We start from the raw sequence: 19,354 nt of genomic DNA on the forward strand, positions 1-19,354 counted from the left end.
ATTTAGGGAATTCTGAGCATCAGTATTAAACTTGCTGTGCTATGCAGCCTAGAGACATAACTCCAGCACAGTGTACTCCTAGTAGGTAAACTGAAAATTATAAATTGTCCGATGGACTTTTAATTTATGTTAAGTGGGTCAAAGTTTACATTTGTTGATGTACATAATTGCATGCAGTTTGCATACCTGGAAGATAGGGGTCCCAAGGGAGTTCTGAAACAAGGAACACCCCGTGGCCTTCTTTTCCTAAAAGCCTGCTCTGTTAATTTGCTTTCAGAAGCAGGGTCTATCCTCCAGAATGAGCCTTTACCAGGCTCCTCTTGAGAACGTGGTACCTTAATGAAGTAGCGATTCAGGGAAAGATTATGTCGGATAGAATTCTATAAAAGAAGATGAGAGATGGGTAAAAGATTTTGCAAAAAGAACACATTCTGTTCAACTGACACAAATAATTGACCGAAGCCACACAATTTCTGCTTGTATCTACAGTACTGGTGTTCCTTTACCTGCCATCCTTTGTCCGCTGTCCTGTAATAGGGATAGTTCTTTGTGATGTGTGTGTAGATTCCACTTAATGTAAGCTGTTTATCTGGTGCAGTGGTGATGGCTTGAACTATTAACTGTGCATAGGAATAAGGTGGCTTGGCATCATCCTGTCATCAAAGAACATTTATTAATTCCAGAAAATTAAAACAATAAGATTAAGGGCTTATTCATTCAGTATTGAGCAACTTGTTTCCAAAATGGAAGAGTTTTCACTTTTCAACACACTCAACAAGCATCCAAACACAATCTTTCAGATTTATCTCATTCTATTGAATTGTGCAGCTTCCAAGCTCCATACTCATAAATCAATGTTTTGAAAAACGTCACCAACAGTCTTAATTAATTTAAGAGTTTTTTGGAAAGTAAATATTTTAATGCACTTACTGCTGCAGCTCTTTCACGGTTTTCAATATGGCTTTATGAACATAAGTTTTTGACCAAAGGAAATCACAATGTTTTTGAAATTAAAAATGTATTATTTTAGTGGATTCAAGACTTATGTTTCCCCTCTTTTCCCTAGATGAAAGAGTGACAAATAAAGTGAATTTGGGTTCAAACAGCCAAGACAATTCAGATGAATGGTACATAACAAAACAAATTGGAACTGGAGTGGAATTCAGTTATTGGGATTGCTCCAAGGTTGGTCATGACACATTATTTGGGTAGGGTCAGTCAGAACTTTATACTGTACTTGATTTATGAATATTGTTAGATGAAGCAATTCAAAAGTATATTTATGAAAGAAATTTGAAAATGTATTTTTAAATCGCTGTAAAAATTCCTTACAGCATTTTTCACAAATTTCTACAGTTTAATTCTGAAGGCGTTTTGAAATATCATCACAAGAAATAGTATTTCCGTCACAAGAAAAAAAGTGCTTCCGTTCAAACAAATAAGAACAAGAATGATGCTGTTAATGCTGTACAACTCATTTTTATAAACACTGAAATCTAGCTGAAATATATGGGGTTTTCAAGCTTCAAAATACAGTGCAATACCCTTTACACACTGCAGTCCCATCATAGAACAGCATGAAGCTAATTCTAGCCCCCCACAATAAATTGGGAGTTTATGTGCCTGTTTAACAGAGAGCAGTTGTCAGAGCTTCTAAGCTGGAAGGTTGTTCGTACAAACCCACTCCAGACACCTGGGACATACAATCAAGCCTGGCAAATCAGTACTGTACCTTGAGTTTCACTTTTTGGTGGTCTCGTTAAGCGGAGGTTCTGCTTTTCTCAAGCATACATAAAAGATAATACTACTCGAAAGGAGAGCTGCAGAATTCTTTGCAGTGCCCTAGCCATTATTTGTGTTTCAATCAAAGACCAATGAAACAAATCATCTGATCATTGGCTTCACTGCTGTTTGTGGGATCTTGTCATGCAATATAAGTCACCACATTTCTCTAGAATACAAGGGTGATCAGCGTTGAGAACACTTCACTTGGCATGAAGTGTTTTAGAATTTCATGAGGGTGTGAAAGAGGTCAAATAAATGGATGTTCTTTCTTTATTGGGAAGAATAGCAACCAGGAGGGTAAGTAGATCTTTGTATCTTCAAGAGTCTGGTGTAGAGTACCACCATGAATCTAAACAGCTAAAGTGTGAGCCCTTGAATTAAGAAATCAGTGATTGTAAAAAAAAAAAATACAAATGGGGGTACAGGGCTGTTTGTGCATGTTGGTGCATAGACATTTGATCACTTCCACCTTGATTAAATTGGTGATGGCAAGGCTTGTGGAGAGTTTCTGGACATGCTGCCACTTGTGACCAATTGATGCCTACTTAAGAACCCAATACCACTGCTGCTGGTATTCACCGAGCAACGGGATGGGGCTCACCACAGCGGAAGCAAGGAAGCAAACCCATTTGGGGCTGCTCCTGGGTTCCCAAGTGAGGCCCCTCTTTCAAAAGCACTCAAATGCCTGATCAAGGGACCCAGCACTGGACAGGAGTGTATGCTGAGCCATACCCTTTGTTGCTGACCCTCATGTGCAAATTTCCCTCAAAATCCCTCCCACCATCGGTTCCCTCTAGCCAGTGACAATCCTTGGCCTTGGATGGGTGTCACACCAACAGCAATGGTGGGATTTCCACCTGTGAGGAAAGGACTTAGTTGGCCCATTAAGTACTTGGTCGGCTGTTCTTTAGAGACATGGGGGAATTCTTGTTGGCTCCTTAGCTGGTGGATGAAATTCCTTCATCTTCAAAAGAATCCTACAGTGTACGTGAGAGAGAATTTTGGAGGTGGTGGTAGTGGGGGCAGGGGCGTGGATGCCGCGGTGAGGATGGGAGAGGGGGAGCAGGAGGGAGAGAAAACTGATGAGGACAAGAGGGGAGGGGCTGAAGAGAAGTAAAACTTTGTTGTTCTTAAGCAACACAATTTTCTTGCAGTACTTGTACAGTGCTTCGATACACTGGCAAATGAGTACTTTCTACCTCTTAATGAAAAATTCAAACTTAGACTCTACAAGAAAGATCTTCATGTCCTCTTTTATGTCTGGACAAAGTTGCTGATGACCAACATTATGTGTAAAAGTTATATCACACAACATTCCAAACAGCACTGCGGGTGTACCTACATCACGTGTCCGTAGGGCTTCAAGAACGCAACTCACCGCCACCTTTTCAAGGGCACGTAGGGATGGACAGCAAATGCTGACTCAACCGGTGATGCCCACATCTCGTAAAAGAATAATTTCCCTCTTCTCTTTTTAAATAGTTGGTCAAACATATTTTAAAAGCAATTGCTTCATTTTGGGTACTGACCTTTGGGCTGTCTCCATCTGATGTTTCCTTGTCATTCTCAGAGTTGTTTTGTGTAGGGTCAGACATTATTTGCAGGTCAGAATGAAGCCCACGACTTATTCGGTAACCAGAAGAACCTGCACCCCTCGGGCTGGAGGGGCAGGAGTTTGCAGCACTGTGAATAAAACCGAAAAGCTCTGTAAGTCAAATGTTACAGAAGTGCAACATAAAATCAGTTATAAAGTGAATTTTAAAAAAAGTTAACTGATTATTTATTCTAGTATTTGCTTCCGAAAATAGCATATGATAAAATGTCAAATCTCTGAGGGGTTAGGAGCGTTAATCAAAAAGCTTGGTAAGAAGTATATGACTTGGGAGGGCAGCTGACAAGTAACTTACATGGAAGTTTGGAGGTGTGGAAAAGATTTAAGTGACTATGATGAAGTAGTATCCCCAGGTGATAAGGGTAAGGGGATATCTGAAAAAGGAAGAAGTTGGCAACGACAGCCATTTGCTGTTATGTTATGGACTGGGCACAATATAAAACCTATAGCCTGGTAAGAGGTTTCAACAACTGAGCTAGGTTCTTATAAGCTGTAGGCAATTAACTAATTTTTCTCCCCGCTGATGTGCCATGGATGGACAGTTTTAGTTTGTGAGAAGGCAGCAAATAGAGGGTGACAGATATGGTGATATATATGACCAGTGAGATCTTGGGGAGATGAAAGAACAATGAGGAGGTTAATCCCCAACAAATGTGCTGGGTGAGATGGTGGCCATTAACAGGGATGAGGCAATTAAGGTCACTACTTTGCAAATGCCAGTGGCTTTGCCATTATCAGAATACCAAGTGGAGCAGAGAAGAGCTGTTGACGAGATGGGAGAAGAATAAATCATTTATATTTATCAAGCTCTTTAGCATAAGAATTTGTTTTAGGATGTCCCTGTGAAACACAATTACACAGAACCACACAAAGAGATAAACAAAAAGGATTCTCTTAAAGGAGCAAAGCAAGGTACAGAAAGGCAGAAGAGCATTTCACAACTTGAGAGTCAGCTAAAGGGGTAATCAGCAATGGTGAAGTAGTTAACATCAGGGATATGGAAAAGGCTAGGAATCAGATGTACAAAGCTATCTTAGAAGTTCATAGTCATAGTCGTAGTCATAGTCAGAGATGTATGGCATGGAAACAGACCGTTCAATCCAACTTGTCCATGCCAGCCAGATACCCTAAATTAATCTTGTCCTATTTGGCCATATCCCTCTAAACCCTTCTTATTCATATACCTATCTAGATGCCTTTTAAATATAGTCATTGTACTAGCCTCCACCACCTCCTCTGGCAGCTCATTCATGCACCACCCTCTGCATGAACAAATTGCCCCTTAGGTCCCTTTCTTAGCTTTCCCCTCTCACCTTAAATCTATGCCCTCTAGTTTTGAACTCCCCTGCCCTGGGGAAAAAACCAACCTTGGCTATTCACTTTATCCATGCCCCCTCATGATTTTATAAACTTCTATAAAAGGTCACCACTCATCCTCCGATGCTCCAGGGAAAATAGCCATAGCCACTTCAGCCTCTCCCTATTGGAGAAATCCTCCAACCCTGGCAACATCCTTGTAAATCTTCTCTGCACCCTTTCAGGTTTAACACATCTTTCCTATGGCAGGGAGATCAGAACTGAACGCAGTATTCAAAAAGTGACCTAACCAATGTCCTGTACAGCCGAGACATGAACTCCCATCTCCTACATTCAATGCACTGACCACTAAAAGCAGTGTACCAAATGCCTTCTTCACGACCCTGTCTACCTGTGACTCCATCTTCAAGGTCTCTTTGTTTGACAACACTCCCCAGGACCTTCTCATTAAGTGTATTAGTCCTGCCCTGATTTGCCTTAACAAAATGCAGCAATTCATATTTATCTAAATTAAATGCCATCTGATCAAGGTTCTGTTGTACTGAGATAACCTTCTTCACTGTCCACTACACCACCACTAATTTTGGTTTCATCTGCAAATTTACTAACCATTCCTCCTGAATTACCATCCAAATCATTTTACATAAATGACAAGAAGCAGTGGACCCAGCAGTGATCCTTGTGACACACCATTAGTCACAGGCCTCCAATCCGAAAAACAACCCTCCTCCACCACCCACTCTCTCCATCAGAGAAGATTTGCTTGACTAATACCTGGAAGGATTCAAAAAGTTTGGATTGTATCTGCTCAAGTCCATAAGAATGTAAGCACTCAAAACAAAAACCCAAGATTAACAGAATTACACAGTAGATAATTTCTCATTATTAACATTCCTGTAAGGTGTGGGACTGGAGCAGACTAGAGAGTTTTGGAGGGTTGAAACAATGCTACAGAAATGCAAACAGTTGGACCTGGTGATGACAAGTATGTAGTCAGAAGATTATCTCAGAGTTAAATATGACTCCAAGATAGCAATTAGACTGATTTAATTCTCAGACAGACAATCAGAGATGTTGGAGGCTGTGAGGGAAGTCAAGAAATTCAATTTCTGAGAGAAAGGTCATGAATAAGCTAGTTTTAGTAGTGCTGTAGTTTAGCACCTGGACGTTCAACTTGTATGGTAATAATGCTAAGCAATTTGGAGATTACCTACATCTCACTTTACTCCTTAGAATGCCCTTTCTCAATCTCTTCCTCTGATACCTTTCTCCCTTCAAATTCAAAATCTGAAAGCTCGTCCATTTAAACGAAGATTTCATTCACCTTTAACACACTGTTTGTCTACAATTTACACTTTAACAAATGAATAAATAGCATAATTTGTAGCACAAAATACAGTTATTCAGCATCTTACCTGATTGTTCCAGTAGGAGAAGGGAGGGGACTGATCAGATCAGCTATGTTATCTGGAATGTTTATCTTCAGAGGGGAAATCTGTGGTTGGACTGGCCTCACTGGAGATTCTGGGGCCTCCTGTTTCTCTTTTTTTTCACTGCAGAGTGCAGTAAATGAGATCTTAATATTCGTGCTGGGGAACCTGAAGGTACATCTGGAAAATACAAAATTTTCAGAAGGTCTGTTATTTTCTGGTTTTAAAAGGTTCCTTTATTCATCTGTACATCTTACAGATATAATAAATAATTTCTGAAAGTGCCAAATGAAAACTAATACTGTACTTAGAAAATATAGTCATTTCACTAGACTATGATATTAGCACTATCATAATTATCAGCTTTGTTTGGAGGATGACATCAAAAGTGAGCATGTTTCTGCCATTAGTCTTCACATCACTAAACAGACCAATTCCTGACCCACACATCTTGGACACAAGATGTCCAGTGAAGTAATGGGATCTGGAGTGCAGGATTACTTTCCTTCCTTCAGTTCTCTGCAACATGTTGTGACCCAAATGTGATGCAGCTTTACAGACAAGTTGTCACTATTCTGAATGATTGTTAACATACCATTAAAACCAATGTTGCCATGCTTCAGTGACACTTTGAATCCATAAAGTATTTTCTTTGTACCTAACTGAAAAATTGGACCGGGTGGACGAGATGCTTTTTAACCTTTTAAACATGGACAGTGTCTAGTCCATTGTAGTTGATTCTGCAAAAAATTTGTTTGAATGCTTGTGGAGCTTGCTTCACTAAGGCCATGAGCATTTGTATGACATCTTCCCATTAAATCTGGAGGCTGCAGCAGAGGCATGGCTGATAGAATTTCTCTAGTACTCGTGTTGCTGATACACGACCCAGGTCTCAGTGCTACACACGAGTGTAGTGACAACTGTTGCTCAGTGCCCAAGAGATTTTGATGACTTGTGGAGGACTTAATGTTAAACAATTGCTGTGATAGTTTGTAGAAAGCTGAGCTGGCACAGTTGATCTGCTGTTGGATCTCATCAACTGTGGCCTTATGAGTGTGGCGGCTGTGAAACTATGGTAAGTGCTCAATAAATTCCAGAGATTCTTCTCCAAAATATTTAGGTGGTGGAACATTTGAAAGAACAGTTATATTTCAGCAACATTCAAAGAAAGACAGATCAAGTTTCTTATGTGCAGAATTGAAGAGATCAAGAATAGCTTGAAAATCTGAGAAAAGCGGACAACACCACTTCACTCCATCTGTAAATTGTAGATCATGCATGCCCATGGCGGTCATTTTAGTTTTGGGATAGAGGTGACTGAGATCAAAGATTCAAACAGTGCTTAGATTAGAGGCCACTAGCTGGTCAGGTACAGTGCAAACAGTATGGGGGTGGGGTGCAGGGGCACTGTCACACAGCCTTGCTTGGTACCAGTATGGATTTTGAAATCTGATCAACTCAAAAAAGCTGCAGTCAGTACCAACATGGTCTAGCTACAGCACATGGTTGGCAGCAGTTTAAGGTGGCAACCTTCTCAAGGGCAATTAGGGACGGGCAACAAGTGCTGGCCAAGCTAGTGACTCCCACATCCCATCAATGAATAGAAAGAAAGTTGCAACTCCACGATTGTACTGAAGTTTCTTGGACCTTCAAATCTTTGCAGCATAATCCACAGAGCTTCACCATTTACTGAGTGAAATGCTGTGTTTAGTTTGATGAATACAATGAAGACTTATATTGTTCTCTACATTTTTCTTGTATTTATCAAGAAAGATGATGATGTCAGAGTTCTTCTGGAAGGTCTACTGCGATATGGTCTTTGGAAGGATTTCCGCAGCTACAGGAAGTAGGCGATTCAGGAAAACACGTGTCAGGATTTCCCCTGCTATGGGTAAGAGGAAAATACCTCAATAGTTTTCATACTGTGACTACTTTTGTAGATTTTAAAAAATTAATTTATAGGATGCTGACGTCACTGGCTAGGCCAACATTTATTGCCCATCTCTATTTGGCTAAGGGCAGGTAAGAGTCAGAGTCAATCACACTGCTGTGGATCTGGAGTCACATAGGCCAAACCAGGCAAGGACAGCAGCTTCTTTCCCTAAAGGACATTAGTGAAGCAGATGGATCGCCCACCTGCCCCCTGTCAATTGACAATGGTTTCACGGACATCAGTAGACTCTTAATTCCAGACTTTTTTGAACGTGGGTCCCCAGATTAATAGTCCAATGATTATACCATTAGACCATTGCCTCTCCTAAATATTTACACTTGTCACATTGTTGAAACTGGGAGGGGTTACTCTTTCTCCCAAATTTGAAGGATGATTGCATGGAGTCTTGAGCAAAAAGGCTACTAGCTTTGAAGATCTCAGCTGGAGCACCATTAGGACCAGCACGCTCTTTCTCCATCTGTTTGATTGTGGATTCACAGTTAAGGAGTTGTCAAAAATATCCTTTCCAGCATCTTCAACTTTTTAATCCTTTGTATGCATGCCACACACTAAGCTGGTATTTTGAGAAGGTAGATTTTAGAGTTTGAGAATGTTTGGAGAAACCATAGCTACTCTTCTAGATGTTTACTCCATGTAGTTTGCAATTGTAAGTAGTGTGGCACTCTGTTTTACTTAAGACCTAACTTAAATCGCTTGGATAATACAACAGTTAAGATGCTTAACTTTTGCAGTACTATACAGACAATACAATGTGTACAAGATTCACAAAGGCAGTATGCAATCAATTTTAAAACTGGCCTGGAAGACTAATCATTTTTGAGAAAGCTAACACACAATATGAATTTGATGTTATTTCTCCTTCACAAAAATGTAGAAATTCAACAAGTGCATTACAATGTTCTCAATATTGAATGCTGTTGCAGCTCAAGTGGGGAAATGTTTTTAAATAGCTCATTAAAAATGTAAATGATAGAGCCGAAGCATTTGCAACAATCTTCACCCAGAAGCACTGAGTGGCTGATCCATCTCAGCCTCTACCAGAGATCCCCAGCATCACAGTTTGCAGTCTTCAACCAATTTAAAATCACTCCATGTGTTATTGAGAAATGGTGGGAAGCACTGGATACTGCAAAGGTTATGGCTCCTGACAATATTCCAGCAACAGTACTGAAGGTTTGGGCTTCAAAACTTATTGCATCCCAAGCCAAACTATTTCAGTCCAGTTACAACGCTGGCATTTAACTGGCAGTGTGGAAAGTTATCCAGCTATGCCCTGTATACAAAAAAAACCTAACCTGGCTAATTACCGTCAGAGTCTCCTCTCAAATCAATCGATAAAGTGATAGAAGGGGGTCATCAACAGTATGCTCGAGCAGTGAATGTTTATCAACAACTGCTCACTGACACTCAATTTGGGTCCTTCCAACACCACTTAACTCCAGACCTCATTACAGCCCTTGGTAAAAACACAAAGAGGTGAATTCCAGAGGTGACGTGAAGAGAAGGTGAAGAGGTAACTGCCCATGACCTCAAGGCAGTGTGTGACTAAGTGCAGCAACAAAGAGCCCTAGTAAAACTAGAATCAATGGAAATTGTAGAAGACTCCAAACAGAAAGAGCTTTAGCTAGCACAAAGATAGACGGTTGTGCATGTTAGAGGTCAGTCATCTCAGCTCCAGGAGTTCACCACAGTAGTATCATAAGCCCAATCCATCAATGACATTCTCTCCATCGTAAGGTCAGAACTGGAGATTTTCACGAATGATTGTTCAATATTCAGCGCTGTATACAACTCCTTAGATATTGATGCAGTTCATGTCCAAATGCTGCCATATCCAGGCTTGGGCTGACAAGTAGCAAATACTATTCATACCACAAAATTGCCACGCAATAACCATCTTCAACAAAAGACAATCAAAGCAGCACCATCGTTGAACCCCACATTATCAACATCCTAGGGGTTACACCAGTCCAAAAAAAAAATGAACTGGACTCACTGCATAAATATGGTGGCTTCAAGAGCAGGTCAGATGCTAGGAATCCTACAGTGAATAACTCATCTCCTAAGCTTTCAACGGATGTCCACAATTTTCATGGCACAAGTCAGGAATATGGTGGAATGGTCCCCATGAACCTTGATGAATGCAGTTCCAACAACATAAGAAGCTCGACACTATCCAGAACAAACTAGCCTGCTAGACTGGCACCATATTCACAAGTATTCACACTCTCCACCACCAATGCACTGTAGCACAGCATTGTCTACCAGCTTCAAGGTACACTGTCGAAATTCACCAAGATCCTTAAAGAGAACCTTCCAAACCTGTAACTATTACCATCAAGCAGGCCGAGAGCAGCAGATGCTTGGGAACACCACTACCTGCAAGATCCTCTCCAAGCCATTTACTATCCAACTTGGAAACATATTCATTGCCAGTGGATCAATATTCTGGAACTTCCTCCCTACCTGCACCTATAGGAAACTGTAGTGGTTCAAAAAGGTAGCTCACCACCACCTTTTCAAAGGCAATTATGGGTGGGCAATAAGTGCTGGCCCAGCCAGCAAAACTTACATCCACCGAATGAATAAAACAAATGTTAAGGGTCAAAATATTGGCCAATAAACAGACAGACTTCACACATCCCACATTACAGTTACTATAAACATTAACTGCAACTCTCATTTTCAAGAGAGCAAAAGGCTATTTATAGATAATACAGTGAATAAACAGCCTGACTGAACATTCCCCAGCAGGACTGTGCACAATGTACAGACTGTAACACAAACAACAAGTATCACATCCATGTTATTGGCTGGCACCATCTCCTATGCATCAGCTGATGCTGTTTTTGTGGTTGTTTGGCATTCTACCCAATGGAAGGAATTAACTCTGAAGCTGTGTTTTAAACATTTTAATTCAGACAACTACCAACAGCCAACTTGTGGTATAGTTCTACTGTAGATCAAAAAAAAAAAATCACTGAATGTTGTTATTATGCTAGTACTGAAATTATAGTAATAGTTATATTACAATATACACAGCAATAGTTTTAGTAGCTACATTATGAAACAGCACACCTCCTATACAATTGTTTAAAAATAAGTGAACATTTCTCTAATGGTTTAGAGAACTTACTGAGTTACTTCAGTATATTTAAATATTAAAAGCATTTTAAAATACTCACTTATGAAGAGAAAAACTTTAAAAGCATCTTTTGATTGAAATTGCAACGTCATTTTTGAATTCATGATGTCCAGAGAAGGCCAACTAAATCACAGTTCACTTGCATTTGGGCACAGTATTGCAAAATTAAAATATGGTTGCGCTTCTTTTATCTTAAAAAGATGGGATTGTACTAATTTGGATGGACAATTTTTATCACAAATTTTATTACTGCCTCTTTCATGACCTGTACCACTTCATCACTGTTTTAACCCCACCCCCAATCTTTTGGCGTGAAGCTAGAACTAACCATCCAAATTTATACAGCATCTTTAACACAGCAAAGCATCCCAAAGTGCTTCACATGACAGTCAACAAACCAAACTTATTCCTCGCCAGGTCATATAAAATTACAGTAGACGGCCAAAGGCTTGGTCAGAGGTACATTTCAACTACCACCATAAATGAGGAGTGGTGGTGACACAGAGATTTGGAAAAGGAATTCTAGAGCCATAAATTCAAGAGTGATTAATATTGGAATGCACACCTGGCCCAAACTGGATAATGCAGAGAGCATTAAGCGTTGTAAGTCTCTAAGAAGTTAAAGGAGAGGTTAATCTATGGTGTAAATTAAAAGTACAAAAACTCTTTAAAAATATCCAGGAGCTGTTAAACCAACAGTCAGTGTACCTGAGCAAGCACACAGGTAAAGGCCGAAAACAAGACTTGATGCACAATATGGACAGCAAGAGTTCTGGATAAGGGAGTGCATGTTTAAGGCAGATATAATACTAAGAAAATGGGCTGCTTTGTCCTGGATATTTTTGGAGCTGCACTCACTCATTCAGGCAACAGGAGAGTATGCTATTAAAAACTAACTTGTGCCTTGATGGTGGACAGGGACTGAAGAGCCAGAAGGCAAGTTACCTGATGCAGAATTATCTAGCCTCTGACCTTCTCTTGCAGCCATAGTATTTATATATCTGACCAGTTTCCAGTCAAAGTTAAACACCAAGAAGCAAATGGTTAGGGATTTAGCCACATCATTGAATGTCCAGAGGAATAGTTAGAATCTCTCTCATCAGAGATACTAATTGCCTGGCACATATGTGGCACGATTGATATTTGCAAGTTATCACCCTAAGCCTGAAATATATTGGAAACACACAGAAGGATTTACTGCAGTACAATGTTGGAGGAATAGGCTATTCATTCCATTGAACCTACTCAATTAGGCCATAGCTGATCATCTACCTCAATGCCATATTCCGGCATTATCACTGTATCATTACGCGCAAGAAATCTATCAACTTCTGTCTTGAACAAGTTCAATGATTGAATTTCCATAGCCCTTGAGGTAGAATTCAAGAGTCGTCACCGTCGAGTGAGGACATTCATCCTTATTTCAGTCTTAAATGACTAATCCTCATCATGGTCCCCAGTTTGAGAACAAACAGCTGGGGAACACCTTATCTACATCCACCCTGTCACATGCTGTAAAAATTGATAAATTTCAATGAAGTCACTGCTCATCTTTCAAAAAGCTAGGTTGCCACAGGTTTACTGTAGTAGACCTTCTGATGGGTTATATGACCAACGGTCCTAAAAACCTGTGTGCACAAGCTAGTTTATGTGACAAGACTCTTCAACTGCTGGGTAGTACAATTTGCAATATTGAAAGCAAATTGTGTACTACCATATCTGGCGCAGAACAAAAACAATTTATTTGGATTTATTACAGTACTCCTGCTAGCTAGTGTATGAAATACAGACACATTGCAATAAAGAAAGAAAGCAAGGAAAAATTGCAAAAAGATGAGACAGAACAAAGGGAAAGAACAAGTACTGTTACACCTTGTATAGCTCTACGACAGTGCAAAGCACTTTGCAGTGACTGAAGTACTTTTGAGTAGCAATCACTTCTATGTTGGTTGAAATGTTTCACACACTAATCATGCATATCAAGGCCCTGAAAACAAAATTAAAATGACCAGATAAACTGTTTTGGATGTTGATTGAGAGGCAAACATAAAGTTGCCTACGACAACAGAATCCCCAAATTCTTTGAACTGTGCATTACAATCAATCTGAAGGCGTGGATAGAGCTAATGCTCCCATTAAACTGTGTGGAATATGTAGCAATTCAAAAATTCCGGCACAGGCCACATAATTGCCAGCTGCCTTTTGAGTTACCATACAGTTGGGCTGTGCCTACAAAATGAAAATTAGTGGGAATGATGGGCAGAGCCACAGTTTCACATCTTATCCAAAAACAGCCTGCTTCTCAAAAAACAGAATTTCCTCAGTACTGCACTGAAGCAATAGCTTAGATTATGAATTCAAATGTCTCGATTGGGACTTGAACCCTAACATTTCTGACTCAAATAAAAATATTACAATTGAGCCAAGGTTGACCGCTAATTGGATGGTATGAAATCACAAAAATAAAATACAAAAGGACAGAAACACTGCCGTGGTACTTTGTTTCCTTCAAAATTAGAGTGAACTTCCATACTGTACGTCACTTCATGGAGAAGTCTGAACGTAACTGAACTTGGATGATGGTCAGGGAAATTAGTTTCTCCAACTGTCTTAACACGTCTGTAAAATAAAAACCTCTAACTGACCAAAGCCAAAAGAAAGTCTGTGCTGTATCCCTAAGTCTGAGTTTCAGTTGCTATTATTCCCTTGCTAAACTCCCAGTTAAAATATAACTCACCAATTTCTTGCTGGTAAATATTCATAGCTAGTAAATTAAGATACTGTTAAGTCAATCCCAAAGCAAACATAAATTTGAAGCTTCAAAAGGTTGCAGCAGAAAATTCTTAATGTAAAGTACAGAGGAATGTTGCACCCTGGGAGGCACCATGATGCTAATTTGACAAGTTGGAGAGCTATTCTGTGTGTCTTGGCCAATATTCATCTTTTCGAATATCACAAAACAGGTTATTGATTATCACTGACTTTTTGGCAGCATGTAGTGTACAAATTCACTTCCCAGTTTCCCACAATAGTGACAATATTTCAAAAGTACTTCCATAGACTGTAAAGTGTTTTAGGATCTAATGCTTGTGAATGACGATAATTTTTTTTTTAATCTAACAGAACCAATTAAAACATAAAAAGCAGTGACGAAGATAGGATGAACAGGTGAATCAAACAAAATATTTTTAAAATTATGACAGCATATGGTTAAATGCTTTCCTGAATATGACTCAAAATATGTTGGTATTAAATCTGTGTTGAAGCTCTGTGCAAATGTATGTATTAATTGATCAACATATTGTTATACTATAGTATAGCACTCATTTTCTATGGAAACCAAGGAGTCACTTACAAACAGTAATGTGAATAGTTTAGCATTGAACCCAAAAGTGAAGCTCTTCAGCACATTTCCAGGTATCTATTACTTCAATACATAATGCATGTTTTTAATTAATGTATGCTAGAAATTGAATGGCTATTCATGGCATTTTCTATTGATGGATTACCAAACGTACAAAGTGAAGTGATATGCTTCGTTGATTAGAAAAGTAGAAACCTGCTCATAAGTGATAACTGAAAACAACTGTTCCAGCTATCTACTAATATATTATAATTGCTTCAGATTAGCAAAAATATTAATCCTGACTAGAACATACTTCCCCTCTTTTACACTGTCCTAAGATTGTCAGGTTCAATGCTTTCAAACTGTACCCCAATATCATCACCACTGTGTATCCCAATACTAACATCGCTGACACTCTACGCCAATATTAAAATCACTTACAGTGTACCTCAATACTGATGTCACTGACACTGTACCCCAGTGCTGAATTTGAGCATGGAGTTGGGACATTATGCCAAGGTTGCGCAGGATGTTGGTGAGGCTGCTTCAGGATTACTATGTGCTGTTCTGGCTATCAGAGGGATATTATGAAATTGGACAGGGTTCAGTAAAGATTTACCAGGATTTACCCATCTCCCGCATTCTGCCCTCAGCCCCTTTTCTTCCTTCCCACAACGGCGATAGGGTTCCCCTTGTCCTTACCTACCATCCCACTAGCATCCACATCCAGAAGATCATCAGATGCCGTTTCCGTCACCTCCAGCAAGATGCCACCACCAGACACATATTCCCCTCCCCTCCCTTGTCTGCCTTCCGCAGGGACCGTTCCCCCCCAGGACACCTTGGTGCACTCTTTCTTCACCCCCAACAGCCGTATGGCACCTTCCCCTGTAACCGGCGAAGATGCAACACCTGCCCGTTTACCTCCTCCCTCCCCAGTATCCAAGGGCCTGAACATACCTTCCAGGTGAAGCAACACTCCACGTGCACTTCCCAGAATCTAGTCTACTGCATTCGCTGCTCACAATGTGGTCTCCTCTACATTGGGAAAAAGAAGGGTAGACTGGGTGACTGCTTTGCAGAACATCTACGTTCTGCTCGCAATAAAGACCCTGAACTACCTGTTGCCTGCCACTCTAATGCACCACCCTGTTCCCTGGCCAACATCTCTGTCTCTGGCTTGCTGCAGTGTTCAAGCGAAACTCAATGCAAGCTGGAAGAACACCACCTCATTTTCCGCTTGGGGATCCCGCAGTCCTCCAGACTCAATATCGAGTTCAATAATTTTAGGGCTTAAACTCTCCCAAGTCCCAGCCCTCTACCCCACACACCAGGCCTTGTTACCACATAGCCTGCCATTACACACCACTTGTTATTAGTCACTAATAGTCCTCATTAGCAACTATTCACCCTGCCAGCCTGATTGTTATCAATTCTGTGTCTGTCCAACTGCTCTTCTCTCTTTAGGCTCTATCCTATCTTTTACTCCTTACCCCATCCCCCTCCCTTTTTCTGCATATAAACTGACGTGTTCCCAGCCACCATCAGTTCTGAGGAAGCGTCACCGGACCCGAAAGGTTAACTTTTTTTCCTTCACAGATGCTGCCAGACCTGCTGAACTTTTCCAGCAACTTTGTTTTTTTAAAATCAAGATGCTGTTGGGAATGGAGAGTTTGAGATATAAAAATACACTGGATAGGCTGGGATGTTTTTCACTGGAGTGTAGGAGGTTGAGGGGTGACTTTATAGAGGTTTATAAAATCATGAGGAGCATACATAAAGTGAATGGCAGGGCTTTTTTCCCCAAGGTGGGAGATTTCAAGACCAGAGGGCATACCTTTAAGGTTAGAGGAGAAAGATTTAAAAAGGACACGAGGGGCAACTTTTTTTAAAAAAAAAGCAGTGTGGTTCATGTGTGGAATGACTGCCAGAAGAAATGCTGGATGCAAGTACAGTTACAACATTTAAAAGACATTTGGATAAGTACATGAATAGGAAAGGTTTGGAGGGATATGGGCCAAATACAGGCAAATGGGACTAATTGACTTTGGGAACATGATTGGCATGGACTAGTTGGACCAAAGGGTCTGTTTCCATGATGTTTGACTCTATAACTGCAGATCTTATGAGAAAGACTAAATGTACAACTTGGTTCAACTCTCATTTGACCTATGAAGTTCCCTAGGCGGTCTGGGTGAGTGGAGACCCACTGTCAGTTTTAATGAAGAGGGACACTCATTGCCGTCAATAATGCAATGGTTGCATCAATGATAAGAACAAAGAGGTAAAATAAATTCTGATTAATCCGCTGTATATAATGCCAATATATTCTACCTTTATGGGACAATTGGAATGATGGACCAAATGTAATTGCTCCCATCAGGTTTGAAAACCAAAAGGATTCTTGCAGGATTAAACAGAAGTTATTTAAACTATCAAAAATCAAAATAAAACAGAAGAAGTAGTGCACTATCTACAACTTTTCTTTTGGCAAAGAATTTTTTTTTAGGAATGTATAAACAATTTATACGAAACCTTAGCATATCCATAGGGCATCTCAGAAGTTTCACAACCAATGGATTAATTCAAATGCAGTCATTTGTTATGACTGCAAGCATAGCAGCGAAGCTAGACTGAGTGAACTTAGATAATTGTGGAAGATCTTGAAATCATGCCTCAAATCAGGTAGACAAGGCCAAACAATCCTTCACAAAATGTGCGTCCTTTCGCTATACCCTGCTTTAATGTGGTAATCTAAGCTATACAAGTCCTGAGATGAGGTCAGAACTCTCAATCTGTTTTGGAGCCATGAGTGCTTAGAGAAAGCAGGAGTACCAAGTAGTAGAGAAAGCAGGAGTATGACATAGTTGAGAAGTCAGCTCCTCAATCAGAGTTTAAAATACTTGGTGGCATTCTTTTCAGAAACAGAAAGTTACACAAGTCTCACATTTAGATATCAGTATATAATTAAGCACTGTCAGAGGTGCTTTCACTTGGATGAGAAATTTAACTTTTTTTCCCCTCCCTTTTATTCATTCATGGAATGAAGGGCATCGCTGGCCAGGCAGCATTTATTGCCCATCCCTAATTATCCATCCCAGAGGGCAGTTAAGAGTCAGCCACATTGTTGTGGGTCTGGAGTCACATGTAAGCCAGACCAGGTAAGGATGGCAGTTTCCTTCTCTAAAGGACACTAGTGAACCAGATGGATTTTTCCAACTATTCACAATGGATTCACAGTCATCATTAGATTCTTAATTCCAGATATTTACAGAATTCAAATTCCACTATCTGCCATATCCCCAGAACGTTATCTGGGTCTCTGGATTAACAGTCCAGCGATAATGCCACGAGGCTACTGCCTCCCCTACTGGTTCCGTTACTACTACTTCTACTACACCTACTATTCCACTGGTTCTGTTAGACAATATAGGCATTGTATTACTACCTGTATAGCATTGATAACATTCTTCCTTCAACAAAATACTTTTCCATTTATACACAATTTTCAAAGCTTCTTTAGTTAGGGGGCTGGTTTGCTCAGATGGTTGGATGGCTGGATCACGGTGCAAAGTGGTGCCAAAAGTGTGGGTTCAATTCTTGCACTGGTTGAGGTTACACAAAGCTCTCTCCTTCTCGACCTCTCCCCTTGCCTGAGCTGTGGTAACCTTCAGGTTAAGCTACCACCAGTTGTCTCTCTCTAATGAGAGCGCAGCTCTATGGTCCAGTTGGACTATAGGTACTTTTATGTTATTTAGTATATTGGCTGAGAATTCTAGCTCCAACCCTGAGCTTGTAAGTAACCTAGGATGACAGATCACAGTGGGAAATACCAAAGTGTTGCAATGTTCATTGCCAAAAATGCTGCTGCACAGGTTTGCTGATTCAATGACAATAGTCAATTTCAACTCAGCGCTTTGCGGTATTTTTGAAAACGGTAAGACAATAAATCAAAGTCTTTCTCTCCAATAATGGAAAATGCATCAGAGCGTTGCGGAAAATTTTAGCATGAAGGAAAATCATAAAGGTGACTTTATATATTACAAATGGTCTCAACTTGCAGACTGGCAAACGAGCTAATTTTGTAATTTTTGTTCTTATTTGCAACTAAGAATAGTATTAGGTGCTTAAGATTCATTTTCCTATGGAAGGAAGAAATAGGAGTAGTAGCCCATCAGGTCTGTCAAGACTTCTCTGCTCTTCAATAAAATCAAAATGGATCTTCAGTATCAACTCCTCTTCATCCCCAAAGATTTGCGGAGAAATCAAAGATTATCTCAGCCTTAAATAAATACAATGGTATACAACCGTCTGAAGAAAAGATTCACAACTTTTGAGCTGAAATTTCTTATCACAGGCCATTATGCTGACACTGTGCCCACTGCACTCTAGATCCCTTGGCTAGGAGAAACAACCTCTCAGTACCTATCCTGTCAAGTCCGTTCAGAATCACGCATGTTTCACTGAGATGGTATATTATTCTTCTAAACTCCAATGAGTATATACTCAACTTACTCAGCCTCTCATCATATGCCAACTCTTTCATCATGGGGACAAATCTAATGAACATTCATTGCACTGCCTCCAACGATTATATCTGGCATGGCTATCAATGATACTCCAGTTCATAGGAATCTCTACTTAACAAAATCAGTGAATCACTGGGACGTTTGTTTTTGACAATATCTTAATACAAAACTGATTTGACCAGAAAATGGACCAAATGGGTGAATAAACTGCTGGTTTATCTTAACAAATATGTATA

The 19,354-nt window shown here is 40.1% G+C and overlaps 1 protein-coding gene and 1 long non-coding RNA gene across 5 annotated transcripts in view; one reads left to right on the forward strand and one right to left on the reverse strand.

Moving 5' to 3' along the window:
* The window catches only part of foxk2b (forkhead box K2b), an 89,642-nt gene that overhangs the window by 22,533 nt on the left and 47,755 nt on the right, over window positions 1-19,354 (reverse strand). For all 4 annotated transcript variants that reach the window (XM_020517670.2, XM_048611010.1, XM_020517671.2 and 1 more), the window contains exons 2-5: window positions 6,130-6,324; window positions 3,315-3,468; window positions 507-653; window positions 187-380 (exon numbers count right to left, since the gene is read on the reverse strand). In XM_020517670.2, the coding sequence (XP_020373259.1) occupies window positions 187-380; window positions 507-653; window positions 3,315-3,468; window positions 6,130-6,324 (690 nt within the window). The remainder of the gene's footprint in view (window positions 1-186; window positions 381-506; window positions 654-3,314; window positions 3,469-6,129; window positions 6,325-19,354) is intronic.
* On the forward strand, window positions 1,115-14,411 carry LOC125485881. Its single transcript, XR_007264609.1, has 3 exons — window positions 1,115-1,185; window positions 7,914-8,035; window positions 14,367-14,411. It is a non-coding gene; the product is annotated as an uncharacterized LOC125485881 (long non-coding RNA).

The sequence above is a fragment of the Rhincodon typus genome, chromosome 23, assembly GCF_021869965.1.
Source record: "Rhincodon typus isolate 14 chromosome 23, sRhiTyp1.1, whole genome shotgun sequence".
Classification (NCBI taxonomy): domain Eukaryota; kingdom Metazoa; phylum Chordata; class Chondrichthyes; order Orectolobiformes; family Rhincodontidae; genus Rhincodon; species Rhincodon typus.